This window comes from Plecotus auritus, assembly GCF_963455305.1.
Source record: "Plecotus auritus genome assembly, chromosome: 12".
NCBI classification, from domain to species: domain Eukaryota; kingdom Metazoa; phylum Chordata; class Mammalia; order Chiroptera; family Vespertilionidae; genus Plecotus; species Plecotus auritus.
The window spans coordinates 13,036,545-13,062,968 of record NC_137778.1 but is presented as its reverse complement, the minus strand read 5'-3'; the positions used below and the strand labels follow the sequence as shown (position 1 = coordinate 13,062,968).

At 49.0% G+C, this 26,424-nt stretch overlaps 2 protein-coding genes across 10 annotated transcripts in view; one reads left to right on the top strand and one right to left on the bottom strand.

Annotated features, from left to right (window-relative positions):
• The window catches only part of LAMB3 (laminin subunit beta 3), a 107,438-nt gene that overhangs the window by 43,928 nt on the left and 37,086 nt on the right, over positions 1-26,424 (top strand). Inside the window, exons 1-9 of one of the 9 annotated variants that reach the window (XM_080647924.1) lie at positions 8,345-9,572; positions 9,800-9,940; positions 17,282-17,359; positions 18,217-18,273; positions 18,389-18,570; positions 21,171-21,324; positions 22,646-23,105; positions 24,433-24,497; positions 25,295-25,449. In XM_080647924.1, coding sequence (XP_080504050.1) covers positions 24,470-24,497; positions 25,295-25,449 — 183 coding nt within the window. In that variant the 5' untranslated portion in view covers positions 8,345-9,572; positions 9,800-9,940; positions 17,282-17,359; ... (3 more) ...; positions 22,646-23,105; positions 24,433-24,469. Of the gene's footprint in view, positions 1-2,324; positions 3,173-8,344; positions 9,573-9,799; positions 9,941-17,281; positions 17,360-18,216; positions 18,571-20,805; positions 20,825-21,170; positions 21,325-22,645; positions 23,106-24,432; positions 24,498-25,294; positions 25,450-26,424 lie in introns of those variants that run through there. The other 8 variants (XM_080647920.1, XM_080647922.1, XM_080647923.1 and 5 more) reach the window with 8 other exon arrangements.
• Positions 2,184-2,874, bottom strand: G0S2 (G0/G1 switch 2; the record flags this gene model as incomplete). The annotated part of the gene is made up of 1 exon (XM_080647932.1): positions 2,184-2,874. One exon carries the CDS (start codon positions 2,872-2,874, stop codon positions 2,563-2,565), a length of 312 nt encoding a protein of 103 aa, XP_080504058.1. The 3' UTR covers positions 2,184-2,562.

Genomic DNA, 26,424 nt, shown 5'->3' with positions numbered 1-26,424 from the left:
GGGTTGAACATTCACAGATTTTGGCATCCACGAGATGAGGGGGGTAGCTGGAACCAATCCCCCATGGATAATGAAAGTAGTTAAGTTTTGGAGAAGTCAAAAACTACATGTGGCTGTTCAACTGCAACAGAAGTCAGTGCCCCTAACATTGTTCAAGGGTCCACCGTACTAGTATGTGCCAGGTACTCTCTAAGCCAGCCGTGGGCAAACTACGGCCTGCGGGCCGGATCCGGCCCGTTTGGCTGTTCTATCCGGCCCGTGGAGCCGAAAGAGCGGAGAGTTCTCTTGCTCTCCCCTCCGCTCCTTTACTTTGAATTTATATTAGTTCACACAAACACTCCATCCATGCTTTTGTTCCGGCCCTCCGGTCCAGTTTAAGAACCCATTGTGGCCCTCGAGTCAAAAAGTTTGCCCACCCCTGCTAAGCACTTAACTCATTTAATTTGCAAAATTAGGCCACGAGGAAGATACTGTTTTACAGGTGAGAAAATAGTTTAAGTAACTTGAGGTAGGCAGTTTATAAGGAACTTACTTGTTCAAGGTCTCAGAACTCACAAAGAGGGAGTCAGATTGCAAATCCAAGCACTCAGGCAGTGGGACTTCACTTCTCTTGTTTCCCACCTGCAGATTGCCAAGTAAAACAAAACCACCTCCTCTTCCCTCTTCCTGGACCGTCTGCTTTTACCAACAAGGTGCTGCTTTGTTTTGGCAGCCCTGTCACAAGCGCTTGTTGGCTCATATTGGACTTGTAATTGGTGAAGACACCTATGTCTTTTTCCACATGATCTGCTGCTTAGAATAAACCTTCACAATTCCGTGAGCGTGCAACTGATTTTTTTGGACCAAAATTCTGCACTGTATCTCCTTCCCTATTTAGTTTCAATCAGTTAGGTTAGTGCATGAAGGAAGGACAGTCTGGCAGTGGATGAGTTTGGGGAGAATGTCCTAGGGGGTGGTTTCAGCTGTTGAGAGCTGGTCACAGTGGTGGCTAAATGGGAGGAGGAATAATTAACATTAAAAGGAGAGGCACTTGGGTAGACCAACTGGAAGAACAAGATTGGACGTTGAAGGTGAGGCTATATCTTAATATAGGGATGGGGTTCCCAATTTGGAAACAGAGAGAACAGGGGTGCCACTGATATACTTCTCTTCCTTTGAACATGTCTCTTTCCCCTTGATTACTCTCATCCCCTTTTGGTTGTTCTTTTGTTTGGAGCGATAAGGATCCATTTCAGGGAGAGATGACATTTGATCAGGGCCAGGAACCCTGGGTAGAATTTGAGCTGGCAGAAATACAATGGAGGGGTGTGTGGAAGGGGGTGGTGGTGGAGAGGGTCTGATCAGAGGCAAAGACAGGAGCCATTGGTATGTTTGGCAGAAACGCATCACTATTGATGACGAGTGACTTGTCTATACCTGGCTAGGGCAGGAGACACATTAAAATTGCAAGGAGAGTGGCATCAAGCCCATGTCCCTCGTTACCTCTTTAAGAGTCATTGTTCATAATTTCCTTTGCTGAGCCCTATAGACAGGCACACTGAATTAGTTATTACCGCGAAGCAGCTTGGTCCCTGGAGGAAGAGGACTCAGATCTGTGACAGCCAGTCTTTTGTCCTTCTAACCTCAGGGTCTCTTACTGCAATTTGAGTTTCTAGGGAGGAAGGCTGGGTAGAACTAGACATCCAATTAGGGGTTCTTGGGAGCTTGCCTTCCCTGGTTTCCTATCAGCTGGCTGGTTTTCCCCCTCCCCCTCACCTTCCTCCTCTCCCTCTTTCTCTTGTTAACATATGGTTAGGAAGAAAGAGGTATCAGCCATAGGAGCCTCTGGTGCATGGGTGTGAAATGACAAATGCACTTTCTGTTCCAGAACTGATCAGTACCTCCCATTCATGTCTCCTAGCGCAGAAGTTGATCTTCTGATCTTAAAATGCTAAGTCTGGTGGGACTTACGGAAGTTTCTCTCTTCCCACTGCCAACGTGAAACAAAACCAAATCTTCAACCGACTTAGAAGCATGGGATATGAATATCAGAGCTCCCAGGAGGATAGGAAGGGTAGTCTGACCTGCAGGAAGCTGCGCTTTGAGGGCTGGCTCACTCAGGGAGACCCCTCACCTGCATGCCCACCCCCCTCTGCTGCCTGCCCACCCAGGGAACCATGCCCCCCAGGAATCAGACACAGATATAGTACAAAATGTTTTCATTTTCAAAATGCAAAATAATGGTCATTGTAAAAATAATAACAATAACAATAATAATATAAAAAGCATTTCTCCTCCTTCTGCCCCAGTGCAAAATGACAGGTGCACTCAGCTCAAAGACACGTGGCTTTGGACATGCCATCCCTCCGCAGTGCTGCACAGCAGCAAAACCCATCCCAAACTCCTTTTGGTGAATCTGAGAGCTCGTTCAGTTCTAGCAGGCAGCGGCTTCTCCGAAGTCCACACAGCTCAGGACTCCTGCGCTCCCCGGCTTGAATCAGCTTCTGTCTCAGTCTCCGTCTCTCTCTCTTTCTTGCTCGCTCTCTTTCTTTCTCCTCTGGCCCATCCTCGCTCCCACAGTTTCTAGGAGGCGTGCTGCCGGTGGGCGAGGGCCCGGCTGCAGAGGGTGGCTTCGTGCTGCTTGCCTTTCTCCTGCAGGGCCTGTGTCTGCAGGGCCTGGCGCTCCCGGGCGGCCCGCAGCTCGGCCACGGCGACCTCCTCGTCCCGCAGGCGGCTGGCGGCCGTGAAGGGGCTGCACACAGTCTCCACCAGGACCAGCACCACGCCGAACAGGGCCAGCACGCCGCCCAGCACGTACACCTTCACCAGCCTCCGGCTGGGCTTCTGGCCGATCATCTCCTTGACCAGAGGAATCAGCTCCTGCACCGTTTCCATCGCGGCTCGGGGCTCTCGGGGACAGGAGGAACCTGGGGAGGAGCGGAGCAGAAAGGGGGCCGTTAGTCACCTGAGAGATGGCTCGCTCCGGTGGCCGCAGCATCCGCCCCCAACCCCGCAGGAAGGACCCCGCGCCCCACCGCGCCCAGCCCAGCCGCTCACCTGAACCGCACAGCGAGCTCCTGGGAGGCAGCGCGAGCTGGGCAGTGAGCGCGTCCGTCGGTCCGGCCGGCTCCGCGTTCTCCTCCTCTGCGGCCGCTGTGGCTCTTGCAGCTGGAGACTCCACAGCTGACACCCCGTAGGTCCCGCGGTCGCTTAAATCTTCCTCCTGGACCCGCCTCCAGGGCTCCCTGGGTTGGGGCCAGCGCCGGGCGCGCGAGCTTGCCAGAGAGGCGGAGGAGGGGTGGGGGGAGCCGGAAGGGGGACCTGGGGGAGGAGCGGGGCAGGGAGGGGGTGGGGCGGCCACGAGCTGTTCACGCCGGGGCCGTGTGAACTGGGGGCTGGGAGGGGGAGACCGCGCCAGGGTGCCAGGGAGGACATCTGGGGTTCTACCTGAGAGGAAAAAAACACTCGTTTTTATTCTGAAGGGTTGTCATCTTCCCACAGTTGGGGGGATCATAGAGGAGAAGGCAAGGGGGAGGGATACAGAACTGAGCAGGTGTCCAGGCTCTGCCTAAGGCCTTGTGTACCGATACCATTTCTTTCTGGCCTGATTGGTTTTATTCACAGGTTGCTTGCATTGTGAGGGTCCCCTGATAGATAACTTATTCATGGAGGGTGCCCTGTTATGCACAGGTGTGGGGTGTGTGTGTGCGTGTGAGTGAGTCTCTGTGCGTGCAGGTGTTTGTGTATGTATTTCTGTGTATCAGGGAACTGCCATTAAATCCAAATCGCTCCCTTTCCCAAGTGAGAAGCAAAGTTGGGGGCCGGGGGGAGACAAAGATGGAAGAGGAGCTGTCTGTAAAAGTTAGTCTGCTGGTCTGGAATGTAAGCATTTCATGCTGTCCTCAAAAGTTATTTGCCACTTCCCTGGATCTGGGGGTGCAACTACCGTGCCAGCTCAGCTCACCATAGTTTAGGGGAAGAAGAGTGAGAGTAGAGTTTGGTAAGAAGGTGAAGAATGGAGAGTACTCTTAGAAGTGAGAGGATAGTTGGATTGATTGTGACTAGGATAAAACATCATCCTGTGTGTGTGTGGTGGGGGGTGAGGGGAAGGGAATAGGGGTACATATGGGGGTTCTGATTTAGCTTTGTTCTCCATATGCCAGAGTCAGCAAGTCAGGAAAAGGAGAAACTGGTAGGCCAAAGGGCTTTAACCTAGGAAAGAGAGAGGGCAGGGGGAGGAAGGGGGAAATTGGAGTGGCCAGAAAATTGCAAAGGTCAGTGATGCAATCTTGCAACAGCCTGTCACAATCATTCAAGCTAAGCCCCACAGGGAGGGATAGGAAGAGCTGTTTCAGGGATCAAAAATATGAATCTCTGAAAATTTTAACAGTAATCTTTCTTTGGGGGAGAAGGTGGTCTAAGGCAATTCCTCAGACAATTTAGTTAAAAATGGCATCAATAATTACTTTTTGCCTGGGCTATTCATAGTTCAGGAAATAGGATTGGTTTGTGCAGGTTCGTCAAGGTTACCTAAATAGCTAATTTAACATTATAAATTTTTGTCTGTACACAGTGGTCAAGGTGACAATGGTCCTAATTGGGATTATTTCTGGAAGATTGTATCCCCTGCTTATTATCTTTTTAACCTTGTCAGGCAGGAAAATTCTATAACAAGGAGAGATTAATATCATTCTTGGCATTTTCTTTGAATCTCTAATAACTGGCAGAAATGATCTGTAGCCTTTCCCAAGATCTGTGAGTGTCGCAAACATGGTGGCTTTTGGGAGAACATGTTACGTGCATCTTAATATCAGGGCCTTTACCTGGTTTCTGCTCTGAAGGTGAGTCAGCCCAGCGATGAACCCAAAACTCCAAAATTAACGTGTCAGTATTTCCGGTGTTTCTGTAACTCGAAGGACGCAAACCACACGTCCTTCAAGGTCAGCAGGCTGTAATTTATCTGGGGTTCCCCTTTCTTGTGATTTTTGGTGGGAGGGCACATCACCACCTCAGATGAGTTCTTTCCCTTTTTGACAATCTGACTTCAACCCCCAGACCTCACCAGCTTGCTGACCAGGGCTGGGCAGAGAGGGCAGCAAGTGGCATGCTTTGGGGTTGCTGTGGAGTTGGAGTTCCTGGTTTAGGTGTTAGCAGATGTCCATGATCACCCCCTAGCTAGGAATTGCTGACACAGCTCCTCTGTCTGGACGGGAAAAAGAATCCAGCCTCTAGGGCAGGGGCCCTCAAACTACGGCCCGCGGGCCACATGCGGCCCGCCGAGGACATTTATCTGGCCCGCCGGGTGCCGCTGCCTGTCCTGCTTAGCAGCCGACTCGTCCAGGGCCCGCAGTGCGCATAGGAATTTGTTCATAGTTTTTTTTTTTTTTTTTAAACTATAGTCCGGCCCTCCAATCGTCTGAGGGACAGTGAACTGGCCCCCTGTTTAAAAAGTTTGAGGACCCCTGCTAGGGTGAGGGATTAGATAGGGCTTGGGAAACTAAGCCCATGTGTTAAAGCACTGATGTCACTTTAGAGATGTAAAGTCTTGTGTTGCAACACACAGGTCAGTCACAGGTTATTGCTGTGAAGTTCTGAGCAGCCTTGGTAACCAACTGACCCTCTTTGCCCAGGACGGAGGGGTTTCCCCAAGATGTATGACTTACGATGCTGAAACTGGGGCTGTTCTGGGCGGTCAGGAACAACTCTTGAGTCTACCCCAATATTTAATTATTGACATTTCTAGGAAGACAAAGAAGGCTAGTTTAAAATTTATTTTGCTTTCCAAATCCCTTTCTTCCAAACATTAAGGTACCCAGAGCCACCTACAGAGAAAACAATAAAAAGGGGTGAGGTGTAGTCCAAGGGGGAAGTAGGGAAGAGGAAAGAGTTGTCCCTACAACTGTGCCTTGGAGACTGAAGGAGCAGGGGACAGAGGTCTTTTGGGTGGTTGGTTATGTATGAACCTCAGTTATTAGTAGCATTATTTTGTTAACCAGAGGCTTGCTGCCTACTGAAGTCACTACCTAACCCAGGGTTCCCTGAGGCTGGAGGGAGGGTATCATCATAGGAGACATGGTAAGTTGTGGATCTTACACTCCAATTTTTTTCAGTCCTTGAGTTACTTTTATTTCATGTAAATATATTTTGGAGAGAAGGTTTCTTATCACTCTGTGGAACCTACATTTCTAATCTTTATCTTCCTCTGGTCTTGAAGATTCGCGTTCTAGAGTCTAGACCAGGGGTGGGCAAACTTTTTGACTCGAGGGCCACAATGGGTTCTTAAACTGGACCGGAGGGCTGGAACAAAAGCATGGATGGAGTGTTTGTGTGAACTAATATAAATTCAAAGTAAAGGAGCGGAGGGGAGAGCAAGAGAACCCTCCACTCTTTCGGCTCTGCGGGCCGGATAGAACAGCCGAACGGGCCGGATCTGGCCTGCGGGCCGTAGTTTGCCCAAGGCTGGTCTAGACCTTTCTGTGTGGTTATCCTTCTTTTGTCACAGCTTGACACACTTAAAACAAGACTCCCCGCATTGTCTGTACTCTTACAAACTAAGTCACCTTCTCAGCCTCCTTATTTCTAGCAGCGGCATCTCCATTTCACCTGTTCTCTGGGCTTGAAATATGGTGGTATTTTCTTGGAGGCCTTCCTGACCAGTTCACCCCATCCCATCACCCAATGCCTTGCTTTATTCTTCTCAGTAGCCCTTAGTTCTGACTTTATGTAGATACTAGAGGCCTGGTGCACGAAAATTCATGTCTTGGGGGCGGGGTCCCTCAGCCCCGCCTGCCCCCTCTCACAGTCTGTGAGCCTCAGGGGATGTTCTACTGACAGCTTATGGGGAGTGGGCCTAAGTTGCAGTCTGGCCTCCCTCTGCAGGAAGGTGCCGCCCACATCACCCCACTGCTGCTGCCACAGCTGCCTGCCCTCCTCTGCCCTCGCAGCCGCTGCAGCTTTGTCCAGAAGGACATCTGGAAGACGTCTGGTCTATCTGGTCTAATTAGCATATTACCCTTTTATCAGTATAGATGATTACTGGTTTGCTTTTTGAGTTGTCTTCCACATTCTTTGGAAAATGAGCTTCATGAGGACCAGGGCTTTGTTTATTTCTTCCCTGGGTCTCCAGGGCCCAGTATATTTCTTGGTACATAGTAGATGCTTAATAGGTAACTATGGGATTAATGAATGTCATTCCCACTGGCCTGTGAAGCCTGGTGTGGGGGGAACCATGTTTTTTAAGTTTGCATGTAGTAAGGTTTTTGGCGAATGTTCAAAGAAGCATTCAGCGTTCTTTTTTTTTTTTTTTTTTTGGTGGTGGTGGTGGTGGTGTGTGTGTGTGTGTGGGGGGGGGAGTTTGCTGTTAGTCTTCTCCTCTCAAATTCATCTCAAACACTACCACCGAATAAATCTTCCTAAATTACATTTTATTCTTCATTGCCTGTGTAAAACCTGGGGTGATTTCTCACCCACATGATGAATTTCTGGATTCTGCATGTTGAATTTGCTTGAACCAATATTCTTGGAATCCAGGCCTTCTGTGATCTGATTTTCTCTACTCATCTGACTTTCTCCCCTACTCATCTCCAACAAGAACCCTCAGCTCCACAGGTGGGTTTCTCACAGCCCAAAAAGTACCTCGTTTGCATTGTTGCTGCCTCACCTTGGCTTATACTCTTCTTCCTCCCTGGAATGCTGTTCCCTTTCTATTCTGTCTTCCCTCCTTCAATTCATGTGCTCCAAGAAGCCACCGCCGCCTGTGCCAGCACACCCTGACCGCCCCTTTCTGTGAAGTGCAGCTGCCTTTGTGTCTTGTGCTGCACAGGTTGGCACTGCGCTGTGGACTGTGCCACGCAGCTCTCCATTGTTTCCCGTGGGCTTGCCCTGAATCTGTTCCCTTCATGGTGGTAAAATATAACAGGGGCCCAATCAATGCTAGTTCCACAGACCTGGAAGTCAGTACTGGGATAGAGACTGCAAAAGGATCAGTGAAGACTCTTGGGAAGTTATTTTGGGCACATTGGCTTGTCCTTAGGGTTATAATTACCCAAGCCCTGGCAACTTGGCTGCGTTCCCTCCACTCTGGGTTCCTCACCTTTCACTTGCACTCCCAGCTTAGTGTCTGATGTGGCAGCGATTGGCTCACTCTCGGGCACCCCTCCAACCTGCTCCTGGGACACCAGGGCCTTGTTAAATCAACTCTGAGGAACAGACCCTTCATAGACATTTTGCTTTTGTCCCTCATGGCTTCTGGTCACACAGAGCCACTAGCTGCCGGTGCATGCAGATGTGCTGGGAGCCTTGGGTAGCCATGGGCACCCTGCTGCCCACATACCACATCTGAATCGCAGCACTATACTGTACCGATTGCAACCAGCACAAGGGACTTCCCCCAGCTCAAATATTAGCTGGACTTGAGAGTACAAGGATCTGGAGCCAAACCGACTTGGTTTCATTTAAGTCTTAGCTCCTCTTCCCAGGGTCTGACCTTGGAAAAGTGACTTAACTTCTCTAGCCTCCATTATCTGTAAAGTGAGAGTGATGGTAGCCTCTATAAGATGGGGTGTGGTGAGGCTTGAGTGAGCTAGACCACTGAAGCAATCAATACATTATTGATTGAGTTATTATTCTTTTATTATTCAGTTGTCTTTACCTCCTGCTCCATGTCAGCAGTTGCCATGGTCCTTTATCCCAGCCCAGAACATTCACATTCCCTGCGGGACATATAGGCAACAATAAGGTCCAAAAACCTTTGTTGAAGCTAGCTATGTATTCAATACTGTGTTAAGTATAGTTATAAAAGCAGCATACGTAATTGTCCTTGCCCCAAAGTAGCTCATATTCTAGTTGAGGACACAGACATTAAATAAGTTGTTACATTATACCAGGATATGCACAATAATGGAAATACTAGTATATACCTGGTATACAAAGAATACAATGAGAAATATATTGATTCAATTCAGGAAGGAGGTAGTCAAAGAAGGCCCAAGAGTGGATGCTGATTGAGCAGCTGAGGGTATTAAAGGATGGACAGTGTCCACCAGGGAACTCTGGGGTAGAGTGGGAGCCAGGGTTGGGAGATTGGAATGAGAAAGGACTGCATATGAAAATGGGAGGATGCATGAGAAAGCATCGCATGGTCCAGGAGAAGTGAGGCAAGATTGGTGTTAAGAGCATAAAGGATGGTTTTCGGGAAATGGAGGAAATGAAGCAGTGGTAGGCAGGAGGCAGATATTGAACAATTACATGAATGATCAACTGCAAATGCCATATCTAGGAACTGCTGACCACTCTCTTTGTCTAGAAACACCTTCTCCTTGGCTTCCAGGATATCATAGTCTCCTAGTTTCCCTCCTGCCCTATTCTGGACACTCCTCAGTTCTTTATCTCACTTTTGCTTTTTATACGACTTATAAATGTCAGCATTTCTCAGGACCCAGTGCTGGGCCTCTTTTCTTACTCTACACACTCCTTTAGGTGACTTAGTTTTCTCCCAAGGCTCCCATTACTGCCTCCATGCAGATGACATACAAACCTGAGCTCTCGCCCTGTCTCCCCTGTCTGTGCTGCATCTCCACTTGGATATCTTGCAGGTATCAAGCTTACCATGTCTAAAGCCAAATTCAACATTTCTACCCCTTAAACTTGCACCACCATCTTTTTTATTTTAGGCTTCATTGTCTACCTAGTAGCTCAGGCCCTAAGCCTGGAAGTCATCCTATATTCGTCTCCCCCTCTGTCACCTCTCATGTAAACAATCACCAAGACTTGTCATTCAGCCTCTTAAGTATCTCTTGATTTTATTTCCTTTCTACACCAGTAAGGAACTGAATTATTCTGCAACTACACCAGCTTGAAGGAAGACCCCAAGATCCAGATGAGGATGCAACTCACCAGACAACTTGATTTATTAGCTTCATGAGATCCCGAGTCACTGTGCCAGACATCTGACTACAGAAGTGTGAGTTAATGCATGCATTTTGTTCTATTAAGTTTGAAGTAATTTGTTTTGTAGCGATTGAGAACTAATATAAGCTGCATGCTATGAGCTCTTGCTGGGTTGTCAGGAGAAAACCCATTCAAACTTGACAAAGCCCTAGCTGGTTTGGCTCAGTGGAGGGGTCCTCAAACTTTTTAAACAGGGGGCCAGTTCACTGTCCCTCAGACCATTGGAGGGCCGGATTATAGTTTAAAAAAAAAACTATGAACAAATTCCTATGCGCACTGCGGGCCCGGGACGAGTTGGCTGCTAAGCAGGACAGGCAGTGGCACCCGGCGGGCCGGATAAATGTCCTCGGTGGGCCGCATGTGGCCCGCGGGCCGTAGTTTGAGGACGCCTGGATAGAGCATTGGCCTATCGACCAAAGGGTCCCGGGTTCGATTACAGTCAAGGGCACATACCTTGGTTGCAGGCTCCTCCCTGACCCAGGCCCTGGTTAGGGCTTGTGCAGGAGGCAACTAATCAGTGTATTTCTCTCACATTGATGTTTCTCTCTGACTTTCCCTCTCTCTTCCACTCTCGCTAAAAATCAGTGGGAAAATATCCTTGGATGAGGATTAACCAAACAACAACAACAACAAACTTGACAAAGACTAGGAAGACTAACCAGGATGGGAAGAACCTGGCTTAGATTCTGTGGTCCATTGTCACCTTGTACTCTTTTGACCTTCTCTGTTTCTTTTATTTTTACCCAGAAAGACTTAACCATGGTTGGAGTCAGTCAGCTATCTGTTCTATGTCAATCTATACCCAAGTAGTTTATTATTGCTGGAGTAAACTACCTATTCAGGTTGACTGTATTTTCTGTGAATTTAAGACCACAAATCTCAAATGGGAAATCTGCTATAATTTATTGTGCTACCCAAGTCACTTATCTTTATTACTCTCTAAAAAGATTTTTCCACAGACACCTCATGACCTGGTGAAATAGAAGGAATCAGACAGGAACTACTTAATTTTCTAACCACCAAATCTATCTGCTCTACTTTCTGTCACATTACCAGGGAGGAAGCATCCCTGATTCTTCTTATAAAGAACTGCCCCTCCATCTAATCCAGACTCATCTAATTAAGGTTTTGGGAGTCCATGAATAACTCAGGTTGCTTTAGGCTACAAGTAAAAAAATCTAATTCAAAATGATTAAATAATAAGAAAAATATATGATTTTACTAAGCGGGGATTTCAGGATCAATTCATTCGGTAGTGTAACATTATCAAGAACCCGGGTTCTTTCCATCTTTACAATCTTATATCCCCAGCATGGAGACTTATTATAGTCCTCACATGCTGGTTCCAAGATAGTTGCCACAGTGCCAGGCATTTCATTGAATATGACAACATCCAGTGAAAGGAGAGAGGATGTTCTTTCTCTTTCATTGCCAAAGAAAGCTTGCCTAGAATCCTTCCAGAGACTTCCTTTCATGGCCAGAACTGGGATGAATGCCCATCCCTAAGACTACTTGAAGGAAAGGATTACCATCATGAGCTTAGACCATAGTCTCAAAGGTTGTCCTTGGGAACAGCGGCAGCAACATCATCTGAGAACTTGGGAGAAATGCAGATTCTTGAGCTCCTCCCCAAACCTATTGAATTATGCATGCAGGACAGGCTATCTTTGTTGTAAAGAATCCTTGAAGTAATTCTGGTACATACTAAAGTTTGAGAACCACACGTTTAAGCTAATCTCTGAGCTGGAGAAAGGACAACTGCCCCGAATACTTGAAAAATACTGGGGATCTTTAGCAGTGAGGAAGGAGGGTGTGGATTTTGGGTAGGGAGTGAACTTCCTGCCATATCTCTCCCCTTTCCTAAATAATTATTTTCTTCTTTCATTATAGTATTCTGTTAGCATACAAACATACTCTAATATATATATTTTAAAAATATTTTTTTACTGATTTCAGAAAGGGAGAGGGAGAGAGAGATAGAAACATCAATGATGAGAGAGAATCATTGATCGGCTGCCTCCTGCACGCCCCCTATTGGGGATTGAGCCCACAACTTGGGCATGTACCCTTGACCGGAATTGAATCCAGGACCCTTCAGTTCGCAGGCTCTATCCACTGAGCCAAACCGCCTAGGCCCAAGGGCATACTCTAATATCTGAAAAAGTCTAGTCCACGACCCCAAATCACTACCCAGCTGTTGCATGGTTCTTTGCTCCTCTTCATAACTAAACCTGTTTATCAGTTGTCTACAATCACTGCAACAGTTTCTTCATCAACCATTCACTCTTTTACCCATTGCCATATGGTTTCCATTCCCACCTCCCCCTCAAAATCTAATAGGCTGCAGGCTCTTTATTGAATGAAGTGACTTTTCGCATCCAACAGATATAACCATTTCTTCCTTTTTATTTTTACTTATTGCTTTAGGGACACTGCACTCTACTATTTTTCATTCTACCATATTAGTTCCTTCTCTCTAGGTCTCCTTTGTTATATCTTACCCTCCTTCTTTTTTTTTTTTTAAATTTCTTTATTGATTAAGGTATTACATATGTGTCCTTATTCCCCAATTACCCCACACCTCCCATTCATGCCCCCACCCCCCTGTTGTCTGTGTCCATTGATTAGGCTTACATGCATGTATATAAGTCCTTTGGTTGATCTCTCCCCCTTACCCCCACCCTCCCCTACCTTCCCTGAGGTTTGACGTTCTGATGGATGTTTCTCTGTCTCTGGATCTGTTTTTGTTCATCAGTTTATGTTGTTCATTATATTCCACAAATGAGTGAGATCATGTGATATTTATCTTTCTCTGCCTGGCTTATTTCACTTAGCATAATGCTCTCCATCTCCATCCATGTTGTTGCAAATGGTAAGAAATCCTTTTTCACTGCAGCATAGTACTCCATTGTGTAGATGTACAACAGTTTTTTAATCCACTCATCTGCTGATGGGCACTTAGGCTGCTTCCAAATCTTAGCTATGGTGAATTGTGCTGCTATGAACGTAGGGGTGCATATATCCTTTCTGATTCATGTTTCTAGTTTCTTGGGATATATTCCTAGAAGTGGGATCACTGGGTCAAATGGGAGTTCCATTTTTAGTTTTTTGAGGAAACTCCATACTGTTCTCCACAGTGGCTGCACCAGTCTGCATTCCCACCAGCAGTGCATGAGGGTTCCTTTTTCTCCGCATCCTCGCCAGCACTTGTCATTTGTTGATTTGTTGATAATAGCCATTCTGACAGGTGTGAGATGGTACCACATTGTTGTTTTGATTTGCATCTCTCTGATGATTAGTGACTTTGAGCATGTTTTCATATGATATCTTATCCTCTTTCAATCAGTGGTTCTCAGCCTTGAATGCACATTAGAAACATTGGGGAGCTTTTTAAATTTCTGAAAACCAGGTAATACCAAGAGCAGTGAAATCAGAAATCCTTCTAAGCAGGATGCAGACATCAGTAATATTTATTTTATTTTTATTATTATTTTTTAAAATCCTCACCCAAGAATATTTTTCCATTGATTTTTAGAAAGAGCTGCAGAGAGAAGGAAAGACAGAGAGAAATATCGATGTGAGAGAAACACATCGATTGGTTGCCTCCTGCAGGAGCCCCGACCAGGGCCCAGGCCGGGGCGGGACCTGCAACTAAGATATGTGTCCTCGATCAGAATTGAACCTGGTACCCTTTGATCCACAGGCTGATGCTCCATCCTTCGATCCACAGGCTGACGCTCCATACACGGAGCCAAACTGGCTAGGGCAATATCTAAAAGTCTAAAAGTGATTCTAATGTGCAGCCAAGTTTGAGAATCACTGCTCTTAATGTCGGGGCACCCCAGGGTCCTGCCATGATCCCTCCCCTCTGCCTACATTATTTCCCTAGGTCCGTGGTTCTCAGCCCTGCTCCACGTTAGTCATCCTGGGAGCTTTTATAAAGGACTGTTTTATAAATTCACCTTGGGAGTTCCCCAAGATGAATCAACTCTGAATTCCTGGGGTGATTCAAATGTGTAGCCAGAATGGTGAACCACTTCCTAGATGATTTCCTGCAGTTCCATGGTTGGAGGCTCAGTGCTGTCCTATAGAAATCTCAGCAATGATGAAAATGTTATATATCTGCATTGTCCAATATTAAACACTTGAAATGTGGCTTAAGTGACTGATAAACTGAATGGATAATTTAATTAATTTTAATTAATCTAAATTTAAATTAAATGACCCCATAAGTGTGGCTAGTAGCTACCGTATTAGACAGCACAGCTCTGTACAATAATGACTCTGAAGTTTCTTTCTTTCTCATGAGCTTCAGGCTTACATATTAAGCTGTCTAATTAGATAGCTCTTCTTAGATAGCTAATGGGTGTCTTTAACTTAATACGCACAAAAAGAAATTCTTTAATTTTTTTCCTTTACAAAAATTCTTGTTCCTTTCTTAGTCTTACCCCTCTTGGTAAATGGCATCATTTTCCATCCAATTCCTAAAGTCCCAAACATGGAAACCATCTTTTATTCCATTAAAAAAAATTCTCACCCGAGGACATGCTTAGAGAGAGGAAGGGAGAGAAAGAGAAACATTGATCGGTTGCTTTCTATACATGCCCCAACTGGTATTTGCCCTGACTGGGAATCTAACTGGCAACCTTTTGGTGCCAGGACAATGCTCAGCCAACTGAGCTACTCCAGCCAGGTTTATTCCCTTCTTTTCTTCACCTTTCTCAGCCAATTTTTCAGAAAGTCCTGTTTGTTCTACTTCCAAATATATAATTTGACTTTATCCACTTCTCTCCATTTCCACTGCATCCAACCTGGGCCAAGCTGCCATCATTGCTCACATAGAATGGTCAAAGCTAAAAGCCATTGCATCCCTAATGCTTTCTAATGTATGTATTAATTTCTTAATCTTATGCACAACTCTACCCAGTGGGTAAACTATTATTCCTGGTTTTTAGATGGGGAAACTGAGGAATAGAAAGCTTAAGTAATATGTCTCAGATCACACTACTAGTCAGTGGTTGTGTGATCTGTTAGGTTTTCCCTTGCCCTAAGGATCCATACTAATAAATCAATATTTACTTATTGAGCACTTACTATGTACAAACACTGGGTTATGCACTTCATTAGGGGATAAAAAGAGTGAGCAAGAGTTATCCTTGTTGTCAAAGAGTTTGCAATCCAGGTTTAGGGACAAATCACAAAATAAAAGTTGCAAAACTTTTTTGTCAAGCTGAGACAGAAGGGATTCACACAGCAGAACAGAACTGATGACTAATTGAATGGTATCTGTAAGTTCTGCTGCTGGTGCTTGGGAAGAATTGACAGAGAACAGCAGAGTAGCCATCACTGGCCCAGGAACCCGAAGCACGTCTTGGATTTAGGACTTAGCCAAGGACATCGAGGTGGAGAGGGCAGCGCAGACAGAGCCAGATGACTCAGGCCCAAGTGTGGTCAAGGGAACAGCATAGCTGGATCAGAGCACTTGAGTGAAGGAGGCTGTGTGTTAGGGCCAGAAATACAGCTTTTCTCAGCAGGACCCTGGGTGCCTGGCTGTGGACTCTGGACTTTAATCTGGAGATGATGGAGTGTGTACAGGTCAAAGTGCATTCCGACTCCAGCTTAGCAAATGGAGCAGCAGGCCAAAGCTAACAACACAATACGTCATATGTAAAAGTGCAAGGGATTTGAGTGTTTCTACATGTGTGCCTGTGTGTAAGTGTGCGTGTGCATGTCCGCCTTAAGAATAGCCCCAAGTCAAGAAGGGGCAACCTTTTTTAACAGTATTTGACTCGAAAAGACAGAGGTGTTAATGCATCTATAAGCTCAGTATGGGTCTGTAGTGTGCTCTGGCTGGGAAAAGCCTCCTGTCATCAGTTCACAGCAACAGGAATAGAGTCTCCAGAACAAAAGTCCTCTTGGCTACTATTTTCTTCCCTCAAGTCCTCAAAAAAGACTGCTTTAGCCCGGCTGGTGTGGCTCAGTGGTTGAGCTTAGACCTATGAACCAGGAAGTTACAGTTTGATTTCCAGCCAGGGCACATACCCAGGGTTACCAGCTTAATCCCCAGTAGGGGGCATGCAGGAGGCAGCCGATCAATGATTCTCTCTCATCATTGATGTTTCTATCTCTCTCTCCCTTCCTCTCTGAAATCAATAAAAACGTAATAATAATAATAATAATAATAATAATAATAATAATAGGACTGCTTTACTAAGATGGCTAACATTCATACAGGAGCTTCCCGAGTTCTTGCCTCTGGGAGAGTTCTATTCTCCTGTGATGTTTCCATCCAGGTTTTTCTTGGACTCAGAGCCAGCTTCACTTTCTCAGATCATTATGCACCTTCACGCAGAGCGTACTGAGCCATTTGGGGTGACACTTTTAAAACTCGTGTGGGAGAAAAAAGTATCAGTGATCAACCAAGTTACTGAGCATTCGTCTGGGACTGAAGGGTGTCCTGGGACATGGAACTTGCAGAGCTTAAACGGGGAGAGTCCTGGCAAACTAGAATTGTTGGTCACCCTGCGACAAACCGGAATTGTCTCCTTGAAGATTTGCCCTGAACCCACAGTGGTTTTTCCCTTAGAAACTGGAGTGGCATGTATGCCTTGTAGATATTTACCCTCTGGGTGCAACTTGCAGAGATCTCATTGTCTCTGTTTCCAAAGTTTTCCAGAAGGGCAAACTGGTGATGTTTCAGGTTTTGCAAACTGAACTCTTCACCAAGAAAAGAAAGCGCCTTCTCTCTGTAGCCCTCACACTTGCCGGACAGCTGCCCCACGCTAAGTAACAAACGTGCTGTCCAGAAGGGCTTTGCCTCTTATCTTAAGCAGGTGTGGACTCCGGTTTTACTAATGCCTGAAGCCATAAAACTATGCCACTCTTATGCTTGAAGCCAGCTTGCTCCTCTGTCCTCTGTTTGTAAACAGCCCCTACCCCCACATTCTGTCCTTCCCTTTCAGAAAGGCCAGAAGCATGGCCCTTCTTGGGGAGCTCAGTCTGCCCGCTGAGTGCCCCGTTTTTTTCCTTCTGGGCCAGGTCACAGCTCCTGGGAGTCTGCAGCCCTTATGGGACTGAGAGGAATGCACAGATTCTCAGGTTGGGACCTGGGGCCGCCTGCGGCACGTTGGAGAGGAGCAGCCCAGCCACTCACTGCCCCGTGAGTGAGCTGTAAAACATCTGCGTGGGAGTGATATTTGCTTTTTGTTAGAACAACTGTAAAGGCTGCTGATCATGGCCCCAAACACCTTTGTGTGGCACACACACGTGGGGACAGGCGCCCATTATAGAGCAGCCCCTGGCCAGGCACTTGGCTGAAAGGTTTACACGCATTGTTTCCTTTCATCTCTACAAGGACCCATGAGGTAGATTGTTAACTGTTCCCATTGGAGGCAACTTGCTTTGCTGCTCCACCATCAGACGGTCAGAGCTGGTGAGTGCAAAACCAGACTTGAAGGTCCATCTCTCCCACTGTAAAGTGCAGGCTTTTAACTGCTGTCCTAAACCACCAACCCCTGAGAACAGCATCCTAGAGCGTGGGGGGGTGGGGGGGGGCCCTTAGGGCAGCTTGGCAAACATTGAATGCCCTGCCCCTCTGCAGGCCAATTCAGTCCCTGGGTGGGGCCTGGCCTGCAGATATGGTCTTACAGGTTCTGTAAGTAATTCTGAGGGGTGGCCTGGGTTGAGAACCAGGAAAATCCAACACCTTTATTTATGAATCATGAGACTGAGGCCCTAGAGGGGCTTGCCTAAGTTCATGCTTCTATGGAGCAGCAGAGTTGAAGCTAGGTCTCAGATTTAAGAGAGGTTCAAGTTCAAGCACAGACCCCATGTGGCCACAGGCATTGCAGGGACATGCTGATGAAAGGTCACAATGATGGACTTAGAACCTAATTCCCAGAGGGCACAGGCTAGACAGTAGAGGTGGTTGGGGGTGGAGGAGGGGGCGTGGTCATGAGCTGGCCTGTCTGCCAGAGGAAGGTAGGGCAGTGACGGTGGTAGAAATGCCAAGATACTCCTTCCTTTTCTCTGGGAAGCCAGCCAGCCATGCACCAGCATTTGACTCCACCAAGTTGCAGGCTGCCCCTGGGAGATAGAACAGAAGGAGCTGAGGCCCCCCTAGGTGACTCAAGGGCCTGACCTCCGGGGAGGGGATCTCCCTTCCTGGGGTGAGGAGGAAGTTGTGTTATCCGTCATCACGCCCTTTGTGGTCATCACGCCCTTTGTGTGAGCTCATCAGCTCACCGGGATGTTTGTCTAGTCACCTTCTTGTCTTCTTACTCCTTCTAGGGTGCTGTTGTCCTCACTCACAGTGGCTTCCTGTTGGTATGAGGGGAAACCCTGATGGTATGTACCAGAGTCTCCGGGACCAGAGATCTGGGGTCCAGCACCTTCTCCATCTGAGCTCACACAAGAGGGGCCATCAGTCTGGAAAACAAACAAAATGTGGTATCTGTTCTAGATGTTTCTGCAGTGTCTCTCCAGGAGCCCTCAGTCAACATCAGTGCTCCAAGAGCTGGATCAAGGACTCAAAGAGACATTTTTAGATTGTCTTGGTTACGTTTGGGAAACATGAAGTTGAGAGTCTGGACTTTGGTCAAGGATTCCCAAGGGTGGAGTCAGAGAGTTTAGGCGTAATTACAGGTAAGGGTCTGGGACCACTTACTAGCTGGGACCAAGCTATTGAAAATATGCCTCATTTTCTCCATCTGTAAAGGGAGGATAATTGAGTGGGTGTTAACTGAGTTAATAGATATAATGCCTGGCATGCTGTGAGCACCCGGCTAAATGTTAGCTGTAGTTAATTTAGGCTGACTGCCTGATTTCTCCCAGACCTAAGGCCTAGGCCAGTGGTCGGCAAACTCCTTAGTCAACAGAGCCAAATATCAACAGTACAACGATTGAAATTTCTTTTGAGAGCCAAATTTTTTAAAGTTAAACTTCTTTTAACACCACTTCTTCAAAATAGACTCGCCCAGGCTGTGGTATTTTGTGGAAGAGCCACACTCAAGGGGCCAAAGAGCTGCATGTGGCTCACGAGCCGCAGTTTGCCGACCACTGGCCTAGGCCAATGTGCACCGTTGTCCGTTGGGCAGACATTCAGGTTGGGGAGGTGAGAGTGGGGGTAGAGAGAAGGGTCTGGAATAGAGTCCCCCCATGACAGGCAGCCCAGGGACTTCCTGTGCTTACTGCTGGCCTCTGCCCGAGGCCGGTGCCTATCTGCTCAGTAACACAGCAGCCCACTCTCTCTGGTTCCTGGGGAGGCACACAGAAGAGTGACTGATTGTCTGGGCACTTGAGCGGTTGTGCTGGAGTGAGGGCCACGCCAGCTTGAGTCACGTGGCGAATCCCAGCACCACTCCTGGAGCCCACCCTGTCCCACAGACAAGGACTCAGCCATGACTCACTGCATGCAGGTGAGGCCTGAGCCTTAGTCACCTGGCGCCCCTTTCTCCAACACCTGAGCATCAGCATGCACAGCCTGGACCAGGCTCTCTTATCCTTCCTAACATCTTTTCTCCTTTTCTTCCTCTTTTCCTCCTTTTCTTGATCCTTATCCTTTGACATCTTTTTGATCAGAACTTGACTGATCTCGTTAGCAACTTGGATGGTTTAAGTCAGACAGATGGATAATGGAGACCGTATCTTCTGATGCCACTCCTCTCCCTGTCAGAGACCCTGCCAGGAACGCTGATGAGCAGGCAGAGGAGGCGCCTGCCTACATTAGCATGAGGGCCGTTCTGTCATCTGAGGGAAGCTGCCTCAAAAGACGTCCCCCAACCCCCGCAGCTGACTGATGTATGAATTACTACTATTAGCTATTCATTCTAGTGACCAAAAGCCCAGACTGTGCCCTTTGAGAGTTAACTATACATACAAGGGCATGGAGACTCATTAACCACCTCAGTGATTTACTCTTCATCGTGAATCCATTCATTCTACATATATCGAACACCTACTATGTGCCAGGAATTATTTCTAGGCAGTTGAAAAATAGCAGTAAACAAAATGGACAAAAATCTCTGCCTTCTTGAACACCGCATTCTGGTGGAGGGAGACAGAAAATAAGCATGATAGATAGGTAAGTTACAGAATTAGTTAGAAGGAGGTAAGTGTTGAAAATAAAACCCCACAAAACCCCAACCCCAAATCCCAACCTATCAATAATGTAGGGTAGGTGGGCTTGGGAGTACTGGGGTGGGGGACAGGGATGGGGCAGGGAGCTTGGCTGTCATTTTATTTTATTATTTTTCAATGACAGTTGACATTTAATATATCAGTTTCAGGTGTACAGGTGGTTAGACATTTATATACCTTACAAAGTGATCCCCCCGATTAGTCTTATACCCACTTGACTTAGTGGTCATTTTAAAGAGGGTCGTCAGAGTGGGCCTCTTGAGGAGATACTATTTGAACAAAGAGTTAAAGGAGGTGGGAGAGTTAGCTTTGCAGACATGGGAGGAAGAGTGGTCCAGATGGAGAGAGCAGCTGGGGCAACACCCTCAGATGAGGCAGCGGCTCATTCAGAAGCACAGCAAGGATGCCATGTGGCTGGAATGGAAGGAGGAAGGGGGGAGCAGCAGTCATGTAGAAGAGTGATGGTGCGGGGGGAGTCATATCATATGGGGTCTCTTTATGGGCTTTGGCTGTAACCTTGATTGCAATAGGGAGCTGGTACAGGGCTCTGAGCAGGGGAGGCTGTGACCTGGTGTGTTGGGGCTGGACTGCAGACTGGTTAGGAGGCCACTGGAGAAATCTGGGAAGAGAGGCTCAGCTGGGAGGGGAGCCGTGGTCCCAGTTGCCTTTGGAAGGGGAGCCAGCAGAATTGCCTAATGGGTTGATGTGGGGGCGAGGGAGTCAGGAGTCAGGGATGACTTGGCAGCCACTTTCCTGAGGGGTAAGTTTACATGAGCCAAGGCTCAGTGAGCGCTGAGTGCTGAGGGCTCCAGTGCAGCTCAGTGGGAGGCAGGGAGAGAGGGGAGGGGAGGCTGCAGTGTTGGAGCCACGCCCCTGCCTCCCCTGTAGCCCTGGCTGGGTCCCAGCCCAGCCTCTGGCTCTGTTTTAGGCTTCTTGTGTCTGAACAAATTGGGTTCTGAAGTTCAAAGCCTGTGCCTGGGGCCCTGCAGTCCTGGGGGCACTAGATCTACAGGAGGAGGGCTCAGTGTCCCTAAGGAGTGCGGCTGCCTGGGCTGCTCTTGGGCACTGCAGAAATAATGTCCTCTTCCCTGTTCCGGACTTGGCAGGAGCGCGTGGGAGGCCCAAGCAGAACAATTGCCGTTTCCCTCCTGCAAAGCCCAGCGGCTCCCTGGACTTGCCCCAGCCTGTGATGTCTGAGCCACTAAAGGCTTGTTTACCTGGCTCCAGCCTCCTAACAGGGGAGTCAGAGGGGATTGAAAGGTGAGGCCCACCACCCGCCCAGCCCACCTCGGCTGAGCATCTGGGATTGCCACACGGCTCTTCCTCTGAGCTAACTGTTAATGAGCGGTTGTCACGTCCTCCTTCCTGGTGGTGGGCAGAGGCCAGGCAGCTCCGGGAGCGGGGTGTTTCCTGGAAGCCTTGCGTTTAGGGACTTGGAGGAGTGGAGAGAAAGAAGCCAGGCAGGTGGCCTCAAAACCCGGGGTGTCAGCGCCCATGAGGGTCTCTGTGTGTTGCAGGGCCCACGAAGGGAGGCTGCTTGTACCGACTCGGGCGTGTTGGGCTGAGCCAGATTTCACTGGAATGCTTATGTGGGTCAAGACGCTAATGTTTATTGGAATGTCCATTATGCATCTAAGCAACTTACTACCCATTGGCTAATGATTCCTCCTGCCCACCTAGATTTCTTGGGCTGAATTAGAAACGGAGGGTTAAAGTGCCCAGCTCAAACCACGAAATGCTGCAATTTCTCCTAAAGGGTTCTCAAACCGATTTCTTGGACTGAACCCTCCATTGTAGAGAGAACTTCCTGCCCAGGAGAGATTGACCGGCCAGGATTCCAAGTGAAGAGTCTCCTTTAAATAGAAACTTGGAGGCAATACTGTTCCCGAACAATGCCAGTGCAGGCTTTCAGGGCCAAGCTATGCACCGGTGACCTTCCAGAAGCCTCTAAAGCCCTCTGACGCTAACCTGGGGGAAGGGTGTTCTCTCGATCTGGCCTGCTATGCCACTTACAGTGGCTCGGCCCCCGTGGCCCTGAGCCAGGAGCCGGCCCAGGGTCCCACAAAGGAAGCTGTGTTCCCCAGCCTGGCGGGGGGCCAGGGTTAGTCGGTCCAGTTAGGCTTCAGCCTTGCCCTCCATCACTTGTGGTCAGGCCTGTTTTCTGGCCCTCCAGGCTGGCATTCCTGCCCAGCAGGGAGAGGCTAGGAGACCAGCCCTCCTCCTAAGCTGGGGGCAGTGACTCACAGGTAGTTACCTGCCCTAGGGCTCCCTGCCAGCCCAGGGAGGGAGCCAGAGGGGAGGGATTTAGAGCTTAGTTCTGCTTATGCCTCTTAAGCTTCCTCGGGTGAGTTGGGCCTTGACCCCTTCCTGATGAGCTGGAGCCTTTTAAGGCTCTCCTGAATTCCCCAAGAAGCAGGGATTTTCCACTGTTTCTGTTTTCCGTGGGGAAGGGGAGGAGCTGGTGCTTTCTGGGGTCCTGGGTGTTTGGGTCTCCTCACCTCCCAGCCCGGGGCCAGGTCTGGGTTGTAACACCCTGTCTCCAAGCCCTGATCTTGCGTCCTCTGCTTGGTCTCCTGTCCAGGTGGTCTAGGACACGAGAGGAAGCTGACCCCTCTGAGCCTTGACAAATGCCAAGCACAGCGCCTGCCACAGATGCTGGCGCCCTTCCTGCCCCCCGAATCTTGGTCTGGAATGACCCTGAATACTTGCCTGATGCTTTCAGTTTGCAATGCTCCCCTCCACCCCCCAAGGCACCCACAGGCAGGCGGGTACTGCCAGGCTTGCTGCGAGGCCTCTGGGACCAACCCACTTGCCCAGTCCTGTCCTGGGGCTGTGGGGCTGCGGGGCTGCAGTGACGGCAGATGGGCGTGCCAGCTGCCAGATTCCTGAGACCCGCCCTGCAGTGGGCTACGCCCAGCCTGGGAGTCTCCAGAGGTGAGGCCGTTGTTTAAAAACTGGGAGCCAGGAGCAGAGACCCCCACATTCAAAGGGTGCTCTCAGAGAGGCGATCTGGAGAAAGGACAGTGGCAGCAGGGAGCCAGGTATGTTTCCTGCCCTTGCCTGCCCGGTGGGGGCGGGCGGGAGGAGGGCTCTGCTCTGGGCCTCTGGGGCCTGGCTGCAGGGCCCCTGTTCTTTCTCTTCCTGCCGCCTCACCTGAATGAGCCACCTGCAAAGGCTCCATTGAATGTCTGCCTCTGTTTGAATTGCCTTTTCACATCTGATAAGCAGAAAGCAAGTTCAGATGGGGACTGAGCACAAAGAGGAGTGGGAAGGGTGGGCTGGGGGGCTGAGCACAAAGAGGAGTGGGAAGGGTGGGCTGGCGGGGCCAGGGCTCTTCTGAGGCTGCTCCCAATGCCTTGTTCTAGGAGTGAGGGGCAGAGACAGCTCTGGAGCTAAACCAGAAGATGGGTCTTCCTCTTGGGCCATGATTAGCTGTATGACCTCAGGTCACCTGTTTCCTCCTTGGGCCCCTGACGCTTCTGGGAACTGATTGGAAGGAGGGAGTCCAAAGCATTAGGATGTATAATTTAAAGATGCCAGGAGAGCCCTAGTTCCCAGTCCGGTCCTGCCTTGCCAACCTCCCTCCCGCAGCCAATGGAGCTCTGGCTGACAGGAGCAGAGTCAGCATCCAGGCCCAGGCAGAGGTGGGTGCTGCATGAGCTGCGCAGGCCTGCCTGCCTCTCGGACCCTTCCAGCATCCATCCCTGGCCTTCTTCAGTCCCCACTCTGTGGCCTCCAACCCTACCCTTCCTGCTCAGATCTGGCCCATCATTAGAGACATTTTGGATTGTTTCCGGTTTAGATAAAATCCTCTAGGCCTCCCCATCACATTCCAGCTAACTGCCTAGGCTAGAGTTGTGGCCGCCACAGCCTTACCCTCGAGGTGGCCCTCAGTGGTATCAAGGCGATGCCCATGGAAGGACAGGGCTCCCTCCAGACTTTCAGCCAATTTGACCCACTCGCCTTTGGACCTGTGGGCTGGGCCGGGCTCTGAGAAAGGCAGTCCTCTTTCTTGGGCAGCAACAAGGCCTCAGACCTCTCTGCAAAGGGCCCAGCCGTTTATTGCTCCCATGTTGTCCTTATGACGATCTGGGGCAGGGCCTCTCATTGCAGAGGAGGAAGCTGGAGTCTGGGAGGGGATGGCATTCCACCAGGGCACCCCATGAGTCATATGCCAGCTGGGACAGTAGTCTGGGGCTCTGGCATTTTCCAAGCTTTTGGCTCCAAATGTACCTGCTGCTCAGAGGTGTCCTAGGTCAAGACCGTAGGTAAAGACTTCTGAAAAAACCTGAGCCCAGAAACAGAAAAGGGGCTAGTGTGCCCTAGCAGCTTGCATGGCTTTACCCAGGCTGCTCTGCTCTGTCTCAGGTGAGGTCCTCTCTGGGGATCACCCCATTGGCTGAAGATGAGGTCAGTCCTTCTCCTGTGTTTCGGTAAGTATCCCTTCCCATCCCGCTGGCATCTATCATATAGCAGAGCGGGGTGGTGACAGCTATGGGTAGAAGGACAGTTAACCAAAATGTGAGCATAACCTGTCACCCTTTAGTCCTAGGGTTTGGAGCATTTGTCTATAGGGGACACCCATGAGGTTTCTCTGCTCCTTCAGGCCTTAAGGAAGATGACTTGCTGCCTCTCTTGAGGTGTCTTCCTAGTCCCACCTGGGGGTGCTTTCTGCTCCTCAACTTCCCTGCACGGTCTCTTTCCCACCCTTTCACTCCCAGGCTGGCTCCAGTCCTATCATGGCTCGAGTTCTCGATTTTCCAGTGAATTGGAGGGCGGCACTCACAAAATGTGGGTCAGCTTTGCAGATAAGGGGGCAGCAAGAATGCAGGTACCTCCCAATGCCCCACAAGTGGCCAGCAGCCAGCCCTCCTCTGGGCTGTTGACAGTGGCCACGCTGCCAGCGAGGAGAGATGTGGACTGTGTCCTGGTGGCCAAGCGTGTGTCTGAAGCTTGACTTGAAAGCTACATTTCAGGGTCATCCATGGATGTTGGTTGCCAGTTTTCCCTCCTTTTTTCTTTTTTAAGTTGGGGTTACAGAACATGAAATCAGCTTTTTTTTTTTGGCCTGATAGCCCCAGGATTATAATAATTACCTTCACCAGCGAGTGTGAGCAGGAGAGCAGGAGAGGGTCTAGTCTTGTCGATGTCTGCTTCCCTGAGGGACGCCAGGGTGGCTGTCTAGACCCACTGCTCTTCAGGCTGAACCCCAGCACCCCTGTGATTTCAGTCTTGCCCAGCTTCCTGTGTACCCAGCAAGCCTGCTCCCGTGGGGCCTGCTATCCTCCTGTTGGGGACCTGCTCATTGGGAGAACCCGCCATCTCCGAGCTTCATCCACCTGTGGACTGACCAGGCCTGAGACCTACTGCACGCAGTATGGCGAGGTAGGCCCACTGCCTCCAGCGCTGGAGGACGGAGCTGTGGGTGGGGTGGAGAGCCTGCCATTGTTCACTGAATATTTACAGCGTACTTGGTATAGGCCCAGCCCCATGCACTATGCAAGAAAGTATAAGGCTGGGCAAGCGAAAAGGTACTCAGAAGTAGCCGAATAGCCCTTTTCTCTTTTCTCTCTTCTGCTCCATGAAACTGGAGCATGGGCAGGACAGTTATTTCTCAGCCCCTGGGCATGGGCAGGGCAGTCATTTAGGTCTTGGGGATAGGCGATCAGATAAGTAGAGACGCTTTATATGTAGGGTCTTATGTGCCATGTTTGGTGGACAAAGTCCAAGCCTGGGGAGCACAGGCGCTGGGATGTGTGCGCTGGCTTGTGTCTTGCCAGGGCGTGAACTGAGAGGCACCACGGTCACTCTGTTGCCAGCATCTCTTTGGGCAGCGCGGGGGGATGGCTGTGGACAGAGCTAGCAGGAGAATATGTGATTGTAGGCTGCAGTTTACCTCTTCTGCTTTGTAATTATCATGCATGAAGATCCAACTTTCTTACCTCCCAGCCTCCTTGGCCCAAACGCTTTGTTCCCCGAGGCAGAGGGGGAAGCATTCAAACTGTTGTTAAGGGACATAGATCAGTGAAATAAATGAGGAAGTGATGTGAGGTTAGCAAGGAGGTGCAGGGGCTCAGTGGATAAGTGAGAAAATGAGCTGAGCGAATTCAGGAGCGCCAACTCTTCAAGCTACGCCAGTTAACATCGCCTGTAAGGTAACGGATTTACTCAGAGCCATTGTGAGTTTTCTTCTAGATTTTTCTTCTATATTGCCTCTGGAGCTTTTTTTTTTGTAGGAACTTCAAAAAGGACGGGGCCCTTCTTTGCTTTCATGTTCACGAAGGTTGAAATCACTCAGTGTTTTCTTGTTTCTCAGCTGCTTATCTCATTGGACCATTTTTTCTGCCCTCAAAATACAGG